Consider the following 19,804-nt stretch of genomic DNA (forward strand, 5'->3'; position numbering starts at 1 on the left):
CTGTGACCCTTTGCTTTGTCTTGTGCCTGTCCACAGTCATTTGTGCCATACTTGTTAACAGTGCACTTGTTGCTCAGGGTAGGACAGGGGCATACAATTGACTTGGGCACAAATGAAAAAGTGGGACGCGCGTGCAAATGGTAATTTGTTTCTTTCGCGACATGCTGTTTGAGTAGTGCCCAAGAGGGAGTTTTTTGGTAAAATGTATTCCAAATTGTGCATTGTAAAGAATATTTGTTAAGTAGAACTGGTCAACACCACCAGCTGCACAGTGAAGTAACACATCAAACTGGCCTGAAGCCTAGCCCACATTGACCAAAAAGACTGGCCCAGACTAATATGCCGGCCCTGCACTTCAGGCATTGCCCTAAAGGCCCGTCTGGGCCTGTTGTTGCTGTATCAGCAAGCAGTCACTATCAGGCTTCCGGTTAGGGTACGACGTCCTTTTTTAAAAAATGTTTTAAAAAGTGTTTTATTATTTTGAACAACACACCAAACATTACGAACAATTAGGACTTGCATGTTTAAGTTTTACAGCATTACATTACAGAGTACACTCTTCTGTCCTTGCCCCTCCCACCCCATTGACTTGAGCCCCTGTGTCCATATCATCAGCCTGTTCATCTTCAGACGTATCCGCTGCCTTTCTCTCTTCTGTGTCATCATCACTATGGTTGGCCTTGGAGGGACCCGCCATCGAGGCCACCAACTGTCTCCATGATATCAGGGGTCCCACCTCCTCCCCCGATCCCCCTGCTGACCGCCTCGTACCAGGCGGCCGTTACTGCCTCTGCCCACCACATCTCAATTCTAGGCCTGTAGGCTGCTTTCCAGCTCATTGCAATCCTCCTTTTGGCCAGGATGTAGGCCAGGGGTAAAACGTACTTTCACCGCAATTTTTTTTCTCGAATAAACCCATTTAATTTTTTACAAAAGGGAGGTTGGGGGGTAACCCCCCAAAAATAATAAAAAAAATGTGATGGGGTTTTTTCGTAAAAAAATATTGCGGTAAAAATCCTTGCGAAAAAACATCCTGTGATGAAATGACATGGAACCCCGGTTAGACCCATGTAGTCTAGTGCCTTGTGCAGATGTTTTCTTGTTTGTGCGCTAGGGTCCAGGCACAGACCATTGCTCCTGCAGCTTTCTTGCCACAAGCTAGCAGAGTGATCCACCGCAGTAACAACTTGCTCATAAGGATCAACAGTTTCCCTTGTCATCCCAGGAAGCCTTGAACCCGACGTGCTTGTCTTACTTGCCATCTAACATCCTTGTCTGTTCGTTGACAAGCCTCCTGCGTCTGTAGGGCACTTTCCTCATTTCTTGTGTCCTACTTCTACTCCACTTGATGGTTTGGGGCTCGACTTCTCAATTCTTTGATGGGTAACAGCTGTTCCCTTGAAGCACCAGCAAGGAGGGTCATTGCTTCAACATTTGATATTCCTTGATAAGGGGATGGGGCTTCATTATTCGGCCTTGCAGTAAGGCAACTCTCACAGAACCCGTCCTTCTTGCAACTAATGTAAGTGATGCAAGTGCCGAAAACATAGGGGGGGCTCCACTTCCCACAGGCTCCCCTAATCACTCAAGAGGACTAACATCTAAAAGGAGGATTCTTGGTTCCTGTCTAATTGCCCAGGGAGGAGGACTCCAAGGTCCAATGGATCTTCTGGTCTATTGTGGGAGTCTGGGAACTGACTTGCTGCTTGCACCCAAGTGCTTGGAAGACCCTGGGAGGATGTCTAGGCAGCTGTGGTGCTTCGGTTCTTCTAGCCATGAGAAGGCACGGTATTGTGCCACCAAGTTGTGGATCTTGTTTGTGGTTACCTCTGGATGCTTTGCAGTTTTTTTTGTATGGCCCTGTGCCTTAGGTACAGTTAAACATTTGGATTGATGCAAAGCTGCCAGAAGTAAAGTGGAGGGCACCTCAAGGAGTTTGAGATGGCCTCCATGGTTGTAAACTTGCTGGATCGGGGTGCCCCGTAGGATTTAGCAAGCCCCAACCTGGGAAGGACTCCATCTACTGGAGGGATAAAACGAAGGAGCCTTAGAAGGAATACGAGTTCTGCTTCCGAGTTATGCTGTAACATGTTTCCCTTTGCAAAGATTGTGCCTATTTTTAAAACTGTTAAGTATAGGTGGGACCTGTGAAAGTGGATCGGTTGTGCTCTGTGGAGAAGCCCTGTACCAGGGCAGTCTCATTCGATCAAAATGCTGGAAGACTAGCCCCGGCCCACTTAAAGCCATGGGTGCACCTCTAACATATTCGTGTTGACAGGGGTCGTGACTGTCTCTTTCTCTCCCTTTCTCCAGACTGTCCCAAAGGGGCAGACATTGTTTTCCTGATTGACGGCTCGGGAAGCGTGGTGGAAAAGGATTTCACCAAGATGAAAAGATTTGTCCAGGATGTGATGGGTGGATTCAAAGGACATGACGTGTTGGTAATTATGCCTCTGTTTTGGGAATTATATGACTGACGGAGGGGTTTAAATTAAGGGGGCCATGAACCATACATTGCAATTGGGCCTCAGCCCTGAAATAAGAAGGGTCTCAGTGTGTCAGGAAAAGACCTTCCCCTAAACCACTGAGGGCTGTGACTTTTGAAAAGATGTCAACTCCCAATTAAAGTAATGACCCAATCCTTAAAAATGCACTCTAATCCAGATTACGACAACAAACTAGCACTTTAGTGCTGAGTTAGACTACCTATTATCTGAGCATGCGCATAATTGAGGTTAGGATCTGCCTTTATTTATCAATGCACTCGGAGAGCGCTTTGCATGGGGTTACACAGAAGGAAGATGCAGGGGCTGAAATGACCAAAGGGCTGTGAGTCGGTCCACCGTCTCTCAGGCATATGTAGGATGTAGGTGTTTGCTGATCTCGGCTGTTCTCCAAACGTATGATTGGACAATGCTATTTGACCATAAAGAACTAAAAGTCTCAAAAACACAATGTAATACCTGGCCTCTTTCTCCCATTGATTCTGAGACCATCTGAATGTCTACTGACAGTACCGCGTCCTCCTTAGGCACGCTCTCCTTTTCATTCATTTACCATCTCGGCTCCTAAACTTCGGAATGGCCTTCCTGTCACTATCCGTTCCTCTTCTACGCGGGGTAATTTCCGTTCTTCTCTTAAAACCTATCTTCATACTTCTTCTTGAATTATATGATATGGCATTTATAATGCGTCCATACACAAGTGTTTTAAGTCACGTAAATGAAATTGTTCTTCATGTTGGATCAGTTTTGTAAATCTTATCATTGTTACTGTCTATTTAAATGATGTACAGCGCTATGTCAACAGCGCTCTATAAGGTCAAATAAATAAATACTTGTAGAAGAGTCTATAGGGCTGCCATCATGTGATCCTAAAGCTTCAAGCCAAAGGGGAAACAGGTGGAATAGTCTTGGATGCCTTGATGTTGTGACAGCATGTATTTGCTGGGTATGCATATATGCTATTGCAGTTATATAGCTGAGATGTTCCATGTGTAAGGAGTAATATAAATATCAGGTAATATGGCTGCATAGTGATCTGCTTCTAGCCTGCCTAAATGATACTTTCAACAAACTTTCAAAAAGAGATGTCCACGACAGGGAGGATAGCTCAGGGGCAAAATGCTCGCTTTGGAAGCAAGACGACGTGGAGCAACACAGGTTAGATCCCGAGTCCACGCTTAGAAACCTCTGGGTATTACGCGCGTTATAAATAACCAATTATCAACCAAATATGAGTGATCATGTTCTACATGCAAGACATAATTGCTCATTGGCCAAACAAACAATCCCCCCCACCACCCAAAATCATGATTTTCAATCTCATCAATTTGAATTTTTGTTGCATTGGCTTGTCATTATCCTCTTAGCGGCACCAGCAAACGCTAGTGTGAGGTTAGGATTAGATCCACAAGGATAGTATCATCTTCACAGTTTATGGCAGGAATACGCACCCTTCCTAACTTTGGTCCATCGTATAACGAATGAACGGACCGATGAGTGTCAAGGTACACTCTTGTTGAGATTTGATCTGATATCTTTCTAAATTCTATCATGGGGAGCCATGGTAATGGTTATCGGGGTGCATATTCGACATATTGCTCAGAAGTAGTCCTGCATCCCCCAATGTATCAGTGCTCCCTAATATTTAGAAGAATCTGCTTTGCCTGAGGAAATGACATAATCTTAAAAGTCACAATAAAATGTCTGACTCCCTTCCCTTACTTCGCTCAGCCTTATCCTGCAAAGGTGCCAAGGCCAGGTCATTTTCCAAGTGGGAAGAATTCTTTGAAAACCCCTTTCAGATAGCTGGGATTAGTGCATTCTCCTTGGCCACTGCTGTAGATAAGCACGTTTTAGCTTGTCAGACAAGTGGCCAATGCTATCCAACAATTCTGTCAGGTCATTATTCCCAATTTTTTTTATTGACCACCCATTTCTACAAAAATGCTTTAAAGTCCTCTCCATCATTTAGGGATTAGGTTGCACTGCAATATATGCCATAAATAGTCATCCGCCAGCATATTGTTGCTAGACTGAAAGGATTTAATGTATGTTTATGTTTTATGTTTATGTTTAACATTTGTATAGCGCAACCAGGTACCCTAAGGCTTAACGGCACTGTGAAACGTGAACAGAACAAAGACAGAAAACATGGAACTAAACCTGAGAATGGTTCCGGAGCTGGAGCCAAACAGGAACAGGATCAGGCGTGAGGCAGAAGTATTTTATGCGGCTTAGGTTTGCATCCTCTGTATCCATACGTACACAGGTTTCCTACAGATGTTTAGCATAAACGTCTGCTGGTATACTTTCTGTCAACTCCTGGAAACCAGTGGTAGTAAAAAGACCATGTTCCAAATGCCTGGGGATCATTTCCTTTGAATACTACACTTGTACACCTTTGAATACAATTCTTCACTGATGAAAAATACTACATTGATAAGTGACACTCATGCTGAAATCGAAAGACTGAAGAATGAACGAGCGTGGCCTTAACACTAAGATACTCATTGGGGGAAGAACGTAAGATACATACACGTCAATTGGAGTTGTATTTTCTCCTGGTGAAGGCCGATTTGTTGGACAAGATTAGGCAATTTTTGTCAAGGCCGAAACACAAAAGGGGTCATTTTCTACCTTCATGGAAGGGACAGTCAATGTTAACACTTATGTGCTGTTGGGTCTCCTGCGTGCTATTTTCAACTTTTACAAACTGGAGTGCAAAAGTAAAGAGTAAACATTTTCCAAATCGCCTTTACACTTTGCTTTCACTCTCCGTTTGTAGAAAATGTAAATACTGCCTGCAAATTATGCTTTGCAGATTGCATTTACCATGGATTCCTGCAGAATCTGCCTGCTTTCCGCTGGTGCTAACACGGACGGATTTCATAGGAATACATTATTTTTACACCTGCATTAAAATCTCATGTAGTCTTAAAGCATTTGCCCTTTGAAGTCGGTGGAGGAATGCACCACAGAAATGTTAACGCCATTTCATGTTCCTTCTGGCCCTCCAAATGGCTGTAAAATGTCATGCAGTGTAAAGGTAAGACATAAACAGCTAACACTGTGCTTTTATTCATTGCTTGTGGGGGTTAGAAAAAGAGCGCCAAAGTGTTGCCATTGTATATTGTTTTAGAGGCGAGGTTCTAGTGTTTTACTTTATGAGATAGACTAGTTGAGACAGGCATAGAGCCAGGATTCAATTACAAAATATTCTCCTGCTGTTGGTTGCATTATTTTAAGACCAAAGAGTATCCTAACCCAATGCATATATGTGTTGCTTGTGTTTTTAATTAAATGAAACAATCGCCTAGGCTTTTTCAATGAATTTCCATCGATGTGATATTTCTTTTCACCTATCGGCAGATGTTGTGAAAAAAAGGAAAATAAGAGGAAACATGAATGCAAGTGAGATATATTTAGCATTTATGCTTGAGGATGAAGTCTGTGCCCATAGACCTTGTGGAAAGTAGTGAAAACATCGGTGAGCAATACATTTCTGCACACTCGTAATAATATGTGTATTAAAGGGGCACTTTTAATTGGGAAGTCTGTGGGACAACCTAGAGGAGCATACCACGTTTGTGATCAGCTATTCCTAAACATTCTGGAGTTTATTTTGCTCCGGGGAGTTGTTAAGTATAGACATGCACGTATTCGGCTCAAATTGGCAAATTGCACGGCACAGTGTAAATGTGCTGGGCAAAAATCAGCGTAAACGCATGTACACAGCCTTTTGCCCTGCGCATTTGCACCCAGCTGTGCAAATGAGCAAACACTGCCTAGCACGCTGGCATGGCAGGCAGTGAATATAATTACAGCAGGCAGCGTGTAAAGTGGGTCCCTATGGAGTCCGCCTGCTTTAAGTTGGCGCATAAAGCGGGCAGGGTCCATAGGTATCCGCAGCATTTAACTCCGGCAGGAAAATGAATGCCTGCGCCAATGCTGGGGCCTTTCTAAGGCGGAAGGGTGTAGGCAAGCGGTGGCAATGCAACTTGCCTTGTGCCCTTCCTCTCTCTGCCATACACATGGGTGAAAATATGGTGTGGCGTGAATGGAAGGTGTTGGCTTTTACGCCTTTCATTCATGCCATGCCGCGGAGCCAAACGAGCTCCTCTACTTTCTTTTGTGGTAGTTCAGGAGGACATTTTAATTTCATAGAGTCAATTTAATCAATGTTCCTTGTGGCCTGAATACCTTCCAATCGAATGCATTTCTTTTCTCCCAGAGAGCCCAGAAGGCTCATTGTGCCCAGAGTAGACTTTGAAGATTCAGGAAAGACCATTGGTGGGGTTGCTGGAGAACCGCAGCGTGACGACAGAGATGAATATTCCAAACGCCAAAACCACATTTGTCACAGGGTACTTGAAGGTGCCATTTAAAAAAAAATCTTTTATTAGCATTTTCGGATAAAAGTAAATGGAAGAAAAGGACAACCAAATAACACCATTCAACCTATCCTCCACCCAACCCTACATTCAAACCATACATCAACCATCGTTCCAGTTTAGTCCAGCCATTCTTTTTTTTTAACCACAGATCCTTGAAAACAAGGAGGCACCCCTTTCATAATGTAGCTCTCGCCTCCTTGAATGCAAACAGCTTTAGAGGAACAAGTTCAATATTCTGAGCCACTGTGGACAGAAAGGTTGAAGGTGATCCTGCTCCTGATAGCCTATGGCCCTGATTCATGGAAAAGTGCACATAGATCCTGCAACGCCTGCGCGCCAAGAGCAACTCTGCGGAAACCTGCACACATAAGCTTTTCTGTGCGCTCTGCGTATTCATGGATTCAAACGCGCATTTCAACCCTACCCGCAAAGAAAACTGAGCTGCATGAGGAACGGCCACAACACGCCCCCATGCAAACCAAAAACATAGCCATAGACTAACTATTCCGCAAACTTCCACGTCCATCACTGACCCAGCACCCTTGCGAACCTGTACAAGGTGCCCCGTAAGTAATGGCTGCACCCCTGCGAGCCTGCACGAGCTCCGCCATAAAACGGCGGCACCCCAGCCAATCTGTGCCAGGCCCCACATAATGCCTGTAGCCCTGCGAACCTGCGCAAGCTCCCCCGTAAGTAACGGCTTCATCCCTGCGAACCTGTGCAAGCTCCCCTCTAACAGCTGCACCGGTGCGATCTTGCCAAGCCCCCACCCTACCCCAACGCGCCCAAACTGCTGCCAAATACCCCTACTGTACAGCAGCTCCCTCAAACACAGAAACCACCCACCAGCTCCCCTCACCACCGATGCCACCCCCAGGCAGCCACACAGGTTCTCACACCACCCACCAGCCCTGCTCACCTCCCACACCACCCCCAGGCAGCCCCACCAGTCCTCACACCACCCACCAGCCCTCTCAATTCTGACACCACCCCAGGCAGCCCCACAGGTCCTCACACCACCCACCAGCCTCCCTCACCTCTGACACTAACCACAGGCAGCCCTGCACCACCCACCAGCCCCCCTCACCTCCAACATCACCCCAAGGCAGCTCCCTCAAGCCCAGACACCACCCACCAGCCCCCTCATCTTCAACACCATGCTTCGGCAGCCCCATAGGCCCTCACACCAGCCATCAGTTTACGCCTGCTATCATGTGGATGATGGATCACAGGGTTTGCGTGTATGATATGATATGATAAGTCATTTATATTGCGTCTGTACACAAGTGTTTCTAGGCATGGCAAGACAAGAAAGGGGAGACTAAGGGAGGACAAAACAAACAATATTACTAGGACTTGTGTCATTCAGATCGTGCAAGTGCAGGGGGAAGGGAGATGAGAAGTGCCATGGGAATGGATGGGGGAAGTGCAATAGGCAAAGCTCGAGTAAGTGCTGCTGGGGTGGCCAGCTCTGCATAAGTGCTAGGAGACAGGGGGCTTTAGGGTTGCAGAGATAGTCCCTAAGTGCGCGATAGCCGGGAGGCAGTGCAAGGGGCTACTGGTCAGGTAGGAGTTTGGGGCCCATTAAGGTTCAGAGGGTGACCAGGTAACCAGTTAGTGCAGCAGACAAGTACATCAGCACGGAAGAGAGAGAGAGAGAGAGAAAGCAGAAGCGCAAAGGAAAGTCTTCAGTTGCTTCCGGAACTTTAGGTGGTCCTGCTCAAGTTTGATAGAGGCAGGAAGGCTGTTCCAGAGGGAGGCACCAGCTGAGCAGAGAGATCTACCCCCCACTCTCTGCCTGGAGAAGCATCTGACCCTCAGAGAGTTGGAGGTGGATGAGCAGAGGGCTCAAGACGGAAGATGCTTAGGAAGAGAGAGTTAGATGAAGTGTGGTCCCCAGTCCCAGAAAACCTTGTGGACAATGCAGAGGGTCTTGAACTTCATCATTGCAGCCACCGGTAGCCAGTGGGGAGATTTCAGGGATGGAGAGATACGATCCCTGGGCTTGAGGCCAAGGACAAGTCTTGCAGTCCTGTTGTGGATTATTTCCAGAGGACAAGGAGTAGAGGCAGGCAGATTTAGAAAAATGTTGTTGCAGTAGTCCAACCTGGAGAGAACCAGGGCTCTGGAGACAGTGAGCCTCTGGGGGAAAGTGAGAAAAGGAAGAATACCTCTGAGGAGGTGCAGCTGGTAGTGGGACTTCTTAGAGATGTCAGTGATTTGAGGAGAGAAGGAGCGAGTGGAGTCAAAGATGATCCCAAGGTTTTGTGCTACGCAGGAGAGCACAGGGAGGGGGCCCAAGGAGGGCGGCCAGAGTGAGAGAGGGAATGCAGGAGCAGGGTTCACAATGAGAAGGATATCAGTCTTACTAGTATTAAGGCATAGATCGTTGAAGGCACACCAATACTGAATCGGGGATAGACAGTCAGGAATGAGCGAGAGAGAGGAGGAGGCTGAGGGAAGCCTGAAGGAGAGCTGAGTGTCATCCGCATAACACTGACTGTTTGAGAAGGTAGAGATGAGGTGGGCCAGAGGTGCCAAGTAAATGTTGAAAAGCCAGGGTGAGAGGTTGGAGCCCTGGGGAACACCACATGTGGAGAGAGGTGGTGGAGAGAAAGAACCCAAGTTGGACCTGGGAGGGTCAATCCAGGAGGAAGGAGGTCAACCAGGCTACAGCCTGATCCGTGATGCCCAGGTTGTCACAGAGATGATTGATCAGGATAGCATGGTTAAAATATCAAAAGCAGAGGAAAGATCAAGGAGGATGAGGACAGAAGGAAGGCTAGAGTTGAGATTAGAGAGCAGGTCTTCACATGTGTTCAGAAGAGCAGTTTCCGTGCTTCATGCTGCTCTGAAGCCAGACTGATGGTCATGGCAACAACCAACAGATTCAGTATGGAGAGTAAGCTGGGAGATGGCCAACTTTTCCAGGAGTTTGCCCAGCGCAGGAGTGATAGAGATCGGGCGGTAGTTTGCCAGAGAAAAAGGATTGGCAGAAGGATTTTTAAGGAGGGGTGCACAGGGCAGTGCTTTAGGGGGAGGGTAAAGTTCCAGTGGCAAAATAATACGCCACTGGAGTGTACCTTTTCCCAAAGCAAGGTTGTGTGCTGAGATCCATGAATACGTTTGGATTTGTGTAGGAATGGGCGTACGCTTGCTTAGCCGTGGACTGTCCCTCAACACGCCCACATTTTGCCAGGTTCCTCCTCATTCTGCATGTTCCGCCCCCTATATTGGACTCTGCGTATGCCCAACCCACACTCTGCGAGGAGTCTCGTGCAAAGGCGCTCTACTGCTCGCAGAGGTGTGCCAGACCTGCGTGATTTCCCCGAAAGTCCTGGGAAAGTTCTGCACAGTCAATTCCATGAGCCGACGAAAGGGGTTTTGTGTACAGTTTGGCGCACAAAGTCCCTGTTTACCGCACAATGAATTCCATGAATCAGGGCCTAAACCGGATTTGTGCATCTTCAAAAAGTGTGCATGGGTTTAATGAAGCACAGATGGCAGCTGTTACAGCACCATTGTTTCTGAAAGTCTTTGTAGCCTGTGTCCAAGTGCTGCAGGCTCTTCCGTCTTTCAGCGTTGAGGTAGTTGACAACATGGAAATCAGATGCCAGACCCTGAATAAGCATCCCTGACATCGCTACTCCAAAGACCCAGTGCAAGATCACTAGCCTTATGGAATCCAATGAAAGATTAACGGCCACCAGAATTTCTTTCCAAAAGTGGCTAGTTTCGGGGACGACCACCAGATAGGAATTTCCCCCTTCTCCGAATTACAGTTTCTCTAGCATAGTTCTAAAGAATTCGGACTCCATTCCTGTAACATTTTCACTTCATTTATAGTTGACTTATCCTCATTGCAAACTTAAATTACACATGGAAATACGGACTCCTCCGAGGCCCCATTTCGGGAGGATAGCTCAGGGGCAACGTAGCAACACAGGTTCGATCCCCAGGGTCCACCCCTAGAAACCTCTGGGTATTAAGCACGTTATAAATAACCAATCCTATCATATAATTTGGAACTAAACCCCCAGTGAACGCTCTGCTTTGCTTATCTAAATGTTTCATACAGAACTGAAACCAGCGTAGGCTGGGGACAGGGCTGGCCTTAAGGACAGCAGCGCCCAGGGTGAATTGGCGCCTCTCCTGTCCCCCTCGTGCCCCTGGTTAACAGGGGGCAGGGCGGAAGGGGGCGGGTCCAGGATGGGCCCCCTTTTTTTTTATCTTCCTGGCTCCGGCGAGGAGGTAATGATATTAATAGGGCGCGTCAGCAGCCCATTGTCATTGAATGAGCCCGCCACCACGGGTGCATTCAATGACAATGAGGCGCCTGCCACGCCTTCTGCCACCACGCCAGCTCGGGGGAGCCTTTGAAAGACTCCCCCGAGCTGGCGTGGTGGGGGGCTAATGGCACCTTTTGTCATTAGGGGCACCTGCAGCAGAGGGGCGCATTTGACAGCAAAAGCCCACCTGCCACGCCGCCTCCCACTACGCCAGCTCGCGGGAGCCCTTGAAAGACTCCCCTGAGCTGGCGTGGCAATGGCTAATGACTCCCTGGGGGGCTTGGCATCCCGGGCGGTCGCCTGGCTCACCCCCCTAAGGCCGGCTCTGGCTGGGGACAGCGTGAAACCCTGACCCTTTCCAAGGCTTTGAACTTCCTCGCAGCTGTTTCCTGAACACTCTGCTGTCGATTCTATTGATGTAATTGCAGATGAGGCAACCTTCGTAATTCCGTCATTCCAAATCTTACAGTGAGCAAAGGATTAAATCTCAGTCAGTCCTTGAGAAGAGATGATGCGGATACCTCCTGCATTCCTTCTCCACCAGTCTGCAAGACTCCCTCTGTAGAGCTGGGCTGGAAAGAAACAGGGGCTACAGGGAACAGGTTTAAGAGGTGAGCGAAAAGGCTATCACTACAAAATACCCAATATGATTACTGCGGAGGCCGAAAATGTAGGGTATTTCTTTTCGATATATATATATTTGGTTATTTATAACGTGCTACCCAGCGGTTTCTAACCGCGGATGCGGGGATCGGACATGCATTGCTCTGCGACATCTTGCTTCGAAGGGGAATGTGTTGCCCCTGAGCTATCCGCCCGAGACCATGTAGCACTTTTAGGTATGTGGGATATTTTTGGCCACGCAGTAAAAGATTTGCAGTAAACACATAGATCAGGGAAAAGTTGTTAATGATAGTGTCTCATAGTGTCTCAAATACAAATTGTTCTTAAAACTAAATAGCAAATTGCTCTAAGGGGGTAGTCATTTGTATGTAGCTAAAGGACATCTTCAATGATTGTCCCACCAGAGCAGGATCCATCTGGGCCCAGGCCGATTGTCCCACCAGAGCAGGATCCACCTGGGCCCAGGCCGATTGTCCCACCAGAGCAGGATCCATCTGGGCCCAGGCCGATTGTCCCACCAGAGCAGGATCCACCTGGGCCCAGGCCGATTGTCCCACCAGAGCAGGATCCATCTGGGCCCAGGCCGATTGTCCCACCAGAGCAGGATCCATCTTTTGTGTTGTCTATTTTGTTCACTCCAAAAATACACGTAATTGAGCCGCACTGAATTAGGCCTAAAAATCCAGGGATCTAAGGCCTTTCCACGTTTTATGGCTTTTCAACAATGTTCGTGGAATTCTGTGGGCTTATTTTCCCAAGGACAAGCAAACACCATTCTCTAGGACTCCATAAAAAAATGTTATGAACTAAAACCAGGGGGGCTTGGAAAAACAAAAGTACAGCCATCTTGATCATCTCTATTCTAGGAAGGCCAGAGATTGCTAGCCTTTCAGGCCCTATCTAATTTGACGTAGTAACCTGGGGACATGTATTTGATGTAGCATATGTAAATCATTAGTAATCAGAATTGCTATATATGTCATAGTAGAATAGGACATTTTTGCCAACAAGTCACACATGCCACATGCCACAGCCCGACCCAGTGGCCATCCCTAGAACTTCACCTACAGTTCAGAGCCACTGAGCAGTGCATTGTGGGTATTACAATAGGCTCTTTGGGCCTCATTACGACCCTGGCGCTAATGGGTTAACGGCGCCGTAAAAGGCTGCGGTGCCGTTAACCCATTAGCGCCTGATTACGAGGTCCCTTTGCGGGACCCGACCTTAACGGCTGGTCTACACCAGCCGTTAAAGTAGGGACCCACAAAGGGACCTTCGTGCTAAGTACGGTACCGCAATTTGCGGTACTGTACTTAGCGCCTTCCCCATTCCCATTGAGCCCTATGGGGCAAAAATGAGAATGGGGAAGGGCCATGGAGGAAGGGGGAATTACTGCCCCACCAACCTTGTAATGGGGTGGTAATTTCCCCTTTCTCCATGGCGGAGTCGGTAAGTTACCGGCATGGACCATGGTGCTATTAGCACCATGGTTTTCCGCCTGGGTCGTAATGAGGCCCTTTGCCTTATAGGGCAGCTCTAGTTTAAACAAAGCGTTATCAACCCAAGACAGGCAGCTCTAAAGTATTCCGATACCCACAGAGGCGGTCCCCAGGATGTATCTGATCAGGTTTGTATCTGGCATAGGTTAAATAATATAGAACAAATAGGATAGTGGAAAGGGAAAGGTAACGCAACATGGAGGAGTATGAATAGGGTCAGCACGATTGATTTCGTGTTCCTATCTGAATATGTAAGGAGGACGGTGACTGCCTTTAAAATAAAGTTTAATCATTTAAGCCAGCGTTGTCCAACTTCAGGCCTCGAGGCCCGGAATCCTGATGGGTTTTCAGGATGTCCCTCATTAATATTGGAGTTGGACAACCCTGATTTAAGTGATCATGCAACACTCTGCCTGGATATGAAAGGAGGATATTTTGGGCCCAGGGAGAGGACTGAAAGCATGTATGCAGTCAACAGAAAAGGGAACCGTATCATGTGGAATAAGGTGAATGTGGAGTTATTCAACCAAAGGTTTGAAAGGGAACATGAAAAATGCTAGCAGCCATTGAAAGGTCAGGACCCAAATACCCTAGTAAAAACTATCATGGAGCTGACTTGGTGCTATGGATGCAAAATGCAAAGAAACATTGTTGTAATATTAGAATGCAGAGTGGTTCCAAATGATGCTGTAACTGTCCCATTTAAAAAATAATTGAGATATGTCCTTATGAGGTTAAGTAAGGACAACGATATGCCACATGAACAAAAAATATGTTGATTAAACCGGAACAAAAGCAATAAAGAAATAAGATATGGCGACATAAGTTATCCCTGAATATGACCTCCTGGCACATGATGAATAACGTGATAGGGAAAGGTTTTGGGCACTGTTTAACACATTTTTGACCACAGGGACAAAACATGAGAGGAATCCCATTTCAGAAGGGATTGGTGCTGCATTCTTCAAATCGATTCTGACAGAAACGTCACCAATGGAGACATGCCCCCTGGGAGTGACGGCCCCGTATCAATAGCATTTCACGAGGAAGATATTGTGAAAATTATAGAAAACCGGAAATCCTCCATGGTGCCAGGCCCAGATGGCCTGGCTAACAGTGTACTAAAAGCAGATCCAGAAGGCTAAATTCTGTCTATGCTAAGGTGACAAGAGATATAGAAATCTCAGACTCAAGGTGAAAGGCGCATATTGTCCTGGTACCTAAGAAAGGATCCAGATTGGAACCGTTCAATTATCGCATCCTTGCGATGTTAGATATACTAGGGAAAATATTTGCCAATTTATTATTACGGGTCCTGAGAGCCTGGGCGGAAGAGAGACAGTTATTGGCTGAAATCCAATTGGGATTTAGACAAGGTTATGGGGGCAACCCATGGTACATTGATTTTCAACAGTTTATGGAGACCACGCATAGTTGTGTGGAGCGTTCTCTATGCCTGGCATTTGTCGATTTCACGCCAGGCACAATTAACCTCAGTTTCCTGTCGAGAAAATTAAGCAAGTGGGGTATACCAAGAGGCTTAGGGCCTGATTCATGGAAGTGTTTTATAATGGCGCCATCGCATAGGAAAACGTTCCATGAATCAGGCCCTTAATCTCTCTAATCCAAAAACTTTACCAGGACATCACAAAGCTAAAAAAGTGAAGGTACCCTGTAGGGAACAGTGTTAATGAATGAGGAGCTTACACAGGGCTGTGTGCTGCCCCCTTTCTTTTCAACCTTTATGTAGCAGGCATAGATGAGGCACTGTGCAGTTGGCTATTCCGAATTACATTGTTCTAACAGATCAGACCACTGTGGGCCTGCAAGGACCCCTAAACACCCTCACTATTTATGCAGCACAAAATGGCCTAAAGCTAAATCATGACAAAACTAAAAACAGGATTATGGGTAAATTAAGAAGGAAGGCCAATTTTGGGAAGTGGCATATCGATGAGCAAAACTTAGAAGCAGTGAATTATTTTAACTATCTGGGATCAATGCTGAATAGAATCAGTGAGAGAATGGTGCAGGAAAAGGTCAGATGGAGAGCAAGCCGCAAATTCCTGGCTGCAAATACATGTATTTGCTCCAAATGGGAATGTTCCATCCTGGCCCTTATCAAGTTATGCAATATGGCTATTGTCCCCAGTATGTAATACAGCCCAGAAACCTATCTCACAGCGAAATTTACCCAGCAGGACATATTGTAAGGAGAACTGTGGAAGCCAGTTTTCGGTCTTTCGACTTGTTCTTCAATTTAGGAACGAGGCCTAGTACCCTTAGAAACCCTTTTGGAGCAAGATAACTTTATTATGAGATCATTTGGGGAGTTACTAAAATCTAGCTCCTTGAAATCAAAAGTTTTACAGGAATCTGCTTGTAATTGTTCCCTTTTCATGACAAGTTTGACTTAAAATGGGATCTCTCACTGGGTTATATTCCACTCTGTAGGCAATGAAAAAGAAACAGCGTTTTGTGGGACCAAATTAATAATATTAACTCTACGGCTGCCAAAACTACTTTGGTGGAGTATTGGAGACATGCGTTTCACCACTTAAAACCACAACGATACTTTACCACATTGCCTATGGCAAAACTACAGAGGTTTATGTTGTTGCTAAGGTTCAACCTTCTGCTCTGTTTGATAACAATGGGACCCAGGCTGGGATCCCTCGTGAGGAACCCTCGTTAAGAGTTTGACAGTATTCCGCCGGTATTACCGACGGGATACCGGCAAACTGCCCTTACCTTCCCTGCCAACTGATATCTCAGTATCACTGGGATATTACAGGCGAAAGAGAGCCGGTAACTTCCCATTCCCATGGTATTACTGGTGTCAGTTATTCATGCATTTCTTTGCTGGTAGTGCCCTTATCTACCGGCAGGTCAGGCTTGCCTGGGGATCTGTGGCATCCACCGGTAAACTTGAAGTGTGCCGGTCCAGAAAAAATGCCAAAGCCAGAATTACCAGCATTTTTTCCAGACTGGTACAGTTGTAATGAGGCCCTTGTCCAGCCTAGATACACGCATTTGCTAACACTATGTTCTTCCCTGAAATTGTGGTACATAAAGTCTTGTAGCAAATATGTATTTAATATACAATCGATTGAATCAGAGGAATTCTGGTCATACTGTTGCTCGGACTCAACTATAGCTCTCTATGGCTCTTTGTGCAGGCTTTGAACCAACATTATGAAGACATTTCAGGGTGTGGAATGAAAATTGTGTTTTTATTTCTTTTAATGTGTAGTAGTGTTGCTTATATAGATGGGTCTTAAGTGTATAGTTGTCATGATAATGAGATGTCTATGTGGAACATTTGTATTTTGTAATGTGTGAAAAGTTGTTTCAACTATAACACTCTAAATAAAATAAATTATTAAATAAAAAAAAAGATACCCACATACACATTTCACTCACATTAGTTATCAACACTAACCACACTACATATATAGTCTGCTATCTTTGTGATTGGAGCAGTAGGGTGTAATTAGTAAACACGTCAATGTTGTGACGGGTTTAGAAATGCAGGATAACTCCCTTCTTACTGAAATGGAATAGACTACTGAGAGTAGAACAGACTATTTCAGTATTATTAGTACTAGAGCTAAATATTGTAAGTTTTCAATATCTCCCTTAATGATATATTATAAGCAAAAACTAGTGCCAATAATACTCTATGGTGCAGAGACAAGGAAATGTCAGACATATGAATATTGGTCGAAACGGGAAGGATCTTATTGGAAAAAAGTGTTGATACTTCCCATGTCTGAATCCATGGTTATTATTCAACATGAATTGGGACTTAAATCTCTGTATGCCATGTACAAATGGAAAATATGGCAACTGTACAGGAAATTTATTATTCAGGGAAATTTATTATTCAGGGAAATAATAACGGTTTGTTACAAATAATTTCAAAACATCTTAAACAAGGAAATGAGGACTTTGTGAAGAGTTGCCGTAAAATTTGCACTCAAATCATTGCAAGGAGCCGGGATAACGGAAAGAATGTTGATTGAAAATCCTGATAAAGCCAAGCAAAAATTATGGATGTCTGAATGGATCAGAACGAGATCAAAGTGCATGGAATTACACAAATTTCAAACAAATCAATTCTGTCTAAAAATACATGGTTAAGTGGAAGCATATTTACAGCGTTCCCCCACCCCCACACATCGGGCAGATTATTTAAGATTTAGACTGAACATCTGGCCTACTAAGGAGATTTTGTTAAAATTGCAAAAGATACCAATACAGGCCATAAATTGCAGCTTTTGTAATGAATACCCAGAAACGTTAAAACATTTGCTGGTTGAATGTGGTAATCTTCAGGAAAAGAGAATTGTTTATTTCAAAAGCTATTTTTCTGAGTACGTGAGTTTAACAGAAGAAGGCCTGTGGTATGAACTATTTCATACAAATAGAAGATGCATCCGATATGCGATTGTTGGGTATTTAAACAGCTTGAACCTTAAAATTCACTGATAACATCATTTCTGTACAGTAACTGGAAAAAAACATTGTCATCCAGCCTCTTGATGAGACAATTCCTTTTCTTTTGTTGTTGTTGATTATTTTAATTATGTTTTAAAACAATTATTTTGCATGTTTTATTGATTCTGGAAAATTATAGAATCATATGTTAAATTATAAAGCATATTATGTATTGTAATGATTGACATTTTAAATAATTATATATGTTGTATATTTTGTTGAAAGATCGGAAATTCTCAGGTCAAAACAACAATAAAAAAATAAAAAAATATATTAGTATTTTAAGAGGGTGTTCATCTTTATACAATTCACTTTACCCCATAGATGCGCACCAAGCATGTCCTAATGGCCATTTTAGTCTAGGTCAAGAATGGGTCTAGTTTCAAGTGCGTCATTTTCATCACGTTCTTTGCCATTTCATGTCCATCCCCTAGGGGAGCGGTTTTTCAGGATGTTTGAAAATTGGTAACTGTGGTGAATTGGTGGAACTCCCCATTCTCTTGGATGGCCCAGCTCTACCTGATGTGGCTCCCAGAGGTTTTATAAAGCAGGATCCTGCAGGCTCCCCACTTCTCTACCACGCAGTAACAGACCATTAGGGACATCCCTGGTACAAACTACTGTTATGGATCATAGGTTCCTAACACCTTCGGACCACGATGGGGTAATGTTTCCTCAGGTAAAACACCAGAGACTGAAGGAACACTGTAGGTCAGTTTGCGAACCCGCAACGTTTGTGGCCCATGCTAATTTGTCTCCCCCACTTACCTGCAAGAGACAGAGAGAAGGCAGTGTGATCACAGACCACACCGTCAAGCTGAAATGCTGACACAGCATGCTCCCAGAGGAAATGGAGATGCAGAATGCTATGGAACTGCAAACAGTCACAAAAGGAAATCCAAGATGGCGCTGATGTACTGCAGCCCCTTTAAAGTCGATGTACCAACCAGAAACCCGGTGCAAAGATTACCCAAAGCAACAAAGTTGCCAATTACCCTAGTATGGGTAAATTAGGGACACCGTATGAAAATCCCAATGAGATTGTCTAATGCAACACACTCACAGCTCCAAACAATCACAAATGGCGGCACACATAATAACACTGCCAGAGAACTTGGAGCTGTGCAGTAGTTGTTAGAGTAGCAAACAAGTAGGAGAAGAACATGTTCTTTGCCTCTCTTGCCAAGATAGGTAGGCTGCTATCTTAGTACAAGGCAGCCACTTATTTTTGAGAGTTCTCCAGTCGACCTGGGCTCTGACACAAGGATATAATTACTGTCATAGGATCTGCAGATTGAAACTATCAAGGATACAATGCCTTGAAACACTTGTGTATAGGCGCGTTATAAATGCCATATCATATCATATCATAAACAACAAGGCAGAACTCACCAATCATGAGTTACGGATACTTCAGACTAGAATTGGTCAGGAAGATCGGTTTGGATTATAAAGATCCAGTTTCCCTCAAGTGAGGGAATACTTCCCAATGATATACCTTACTAGCTTTTAGAAATAAGCGCTAGAGGAGTTGATCACTTGGAAGAATAGGAGATCCAGACACACCATAGAGGAACGGCACCGTAGACTGGAATGTCCGAATTCAGTCCTCCAATTGGTGTGTGTTGACTGTAGCACTGCCCTGCGCCTAAACCACACAAAGACAAAGAACACGAAATTAGGTTCAACCGGACAATAACTGTCCTGGCCTCCCCCAACCTTGATTTAGCTTTTGCTGTCCTTACCTTCTATTTTGCATGGCCCAGAATGGAATTCGAAAAGGTAGTGAAGAAGGAAGAAGTCCCAAAGTTATCGCAGCTTAGAAGAAAAGAGGAGTAAACAGAGGGGAAGGGAAGGTTAGTCAGGTTCTATATTCGAACAGCACGAGGGACGCGCTAGGTACAGGTTGCTGCATAGAGATGTTGAAAGGTCAGCAAGGCGTCCAATTGTCCAGTACACACTGGTTACAGAAACAAATAAGGAGTGGTTCAGCG

The 19,804-nt window shown here is 45.2% G+C and overlaps 1 protein-coding gene across 2 annotated transcripts in view; it reads left to right on the forward strand.

Moving 5' to 3' along the window:
* The window catches only part of LOC138580852 (integrin alpha-D-like), a 750,488-nt gene that overhangs the window by 170,336 nt on the left and 560,348 nt on the right, over nt 1–19,804 (forward strand). For both annotated transcript variants that reach the window (XM_069651726.1, XM_069651727.1), the window contains exon 6: nt 2,314–2,441. In XM_069651726.1, coding sequence (XP_069507827.1) covers nt 2,314–2,441 — 128 coding nt within the window. The remainder of the gene's footprint in view (nt 1–2,313; nt 2,442–19,804) is intronic.

Source organism: Ambystoma mexicanum, chromosome 3p, assembly GCF_040938575.1.
Source record: "Ambystoma mexicanum isolate Mex_15411 chromosome 3p, UKY_AmexF1_1, whole genome shotgun sequence".
Lineage (NCBI taxonomy): Eukaryota > Metazoa > Chordata > Amphibia > Caudata > Ambystomatidae > Ambystoma > Ambystoma mexicanum.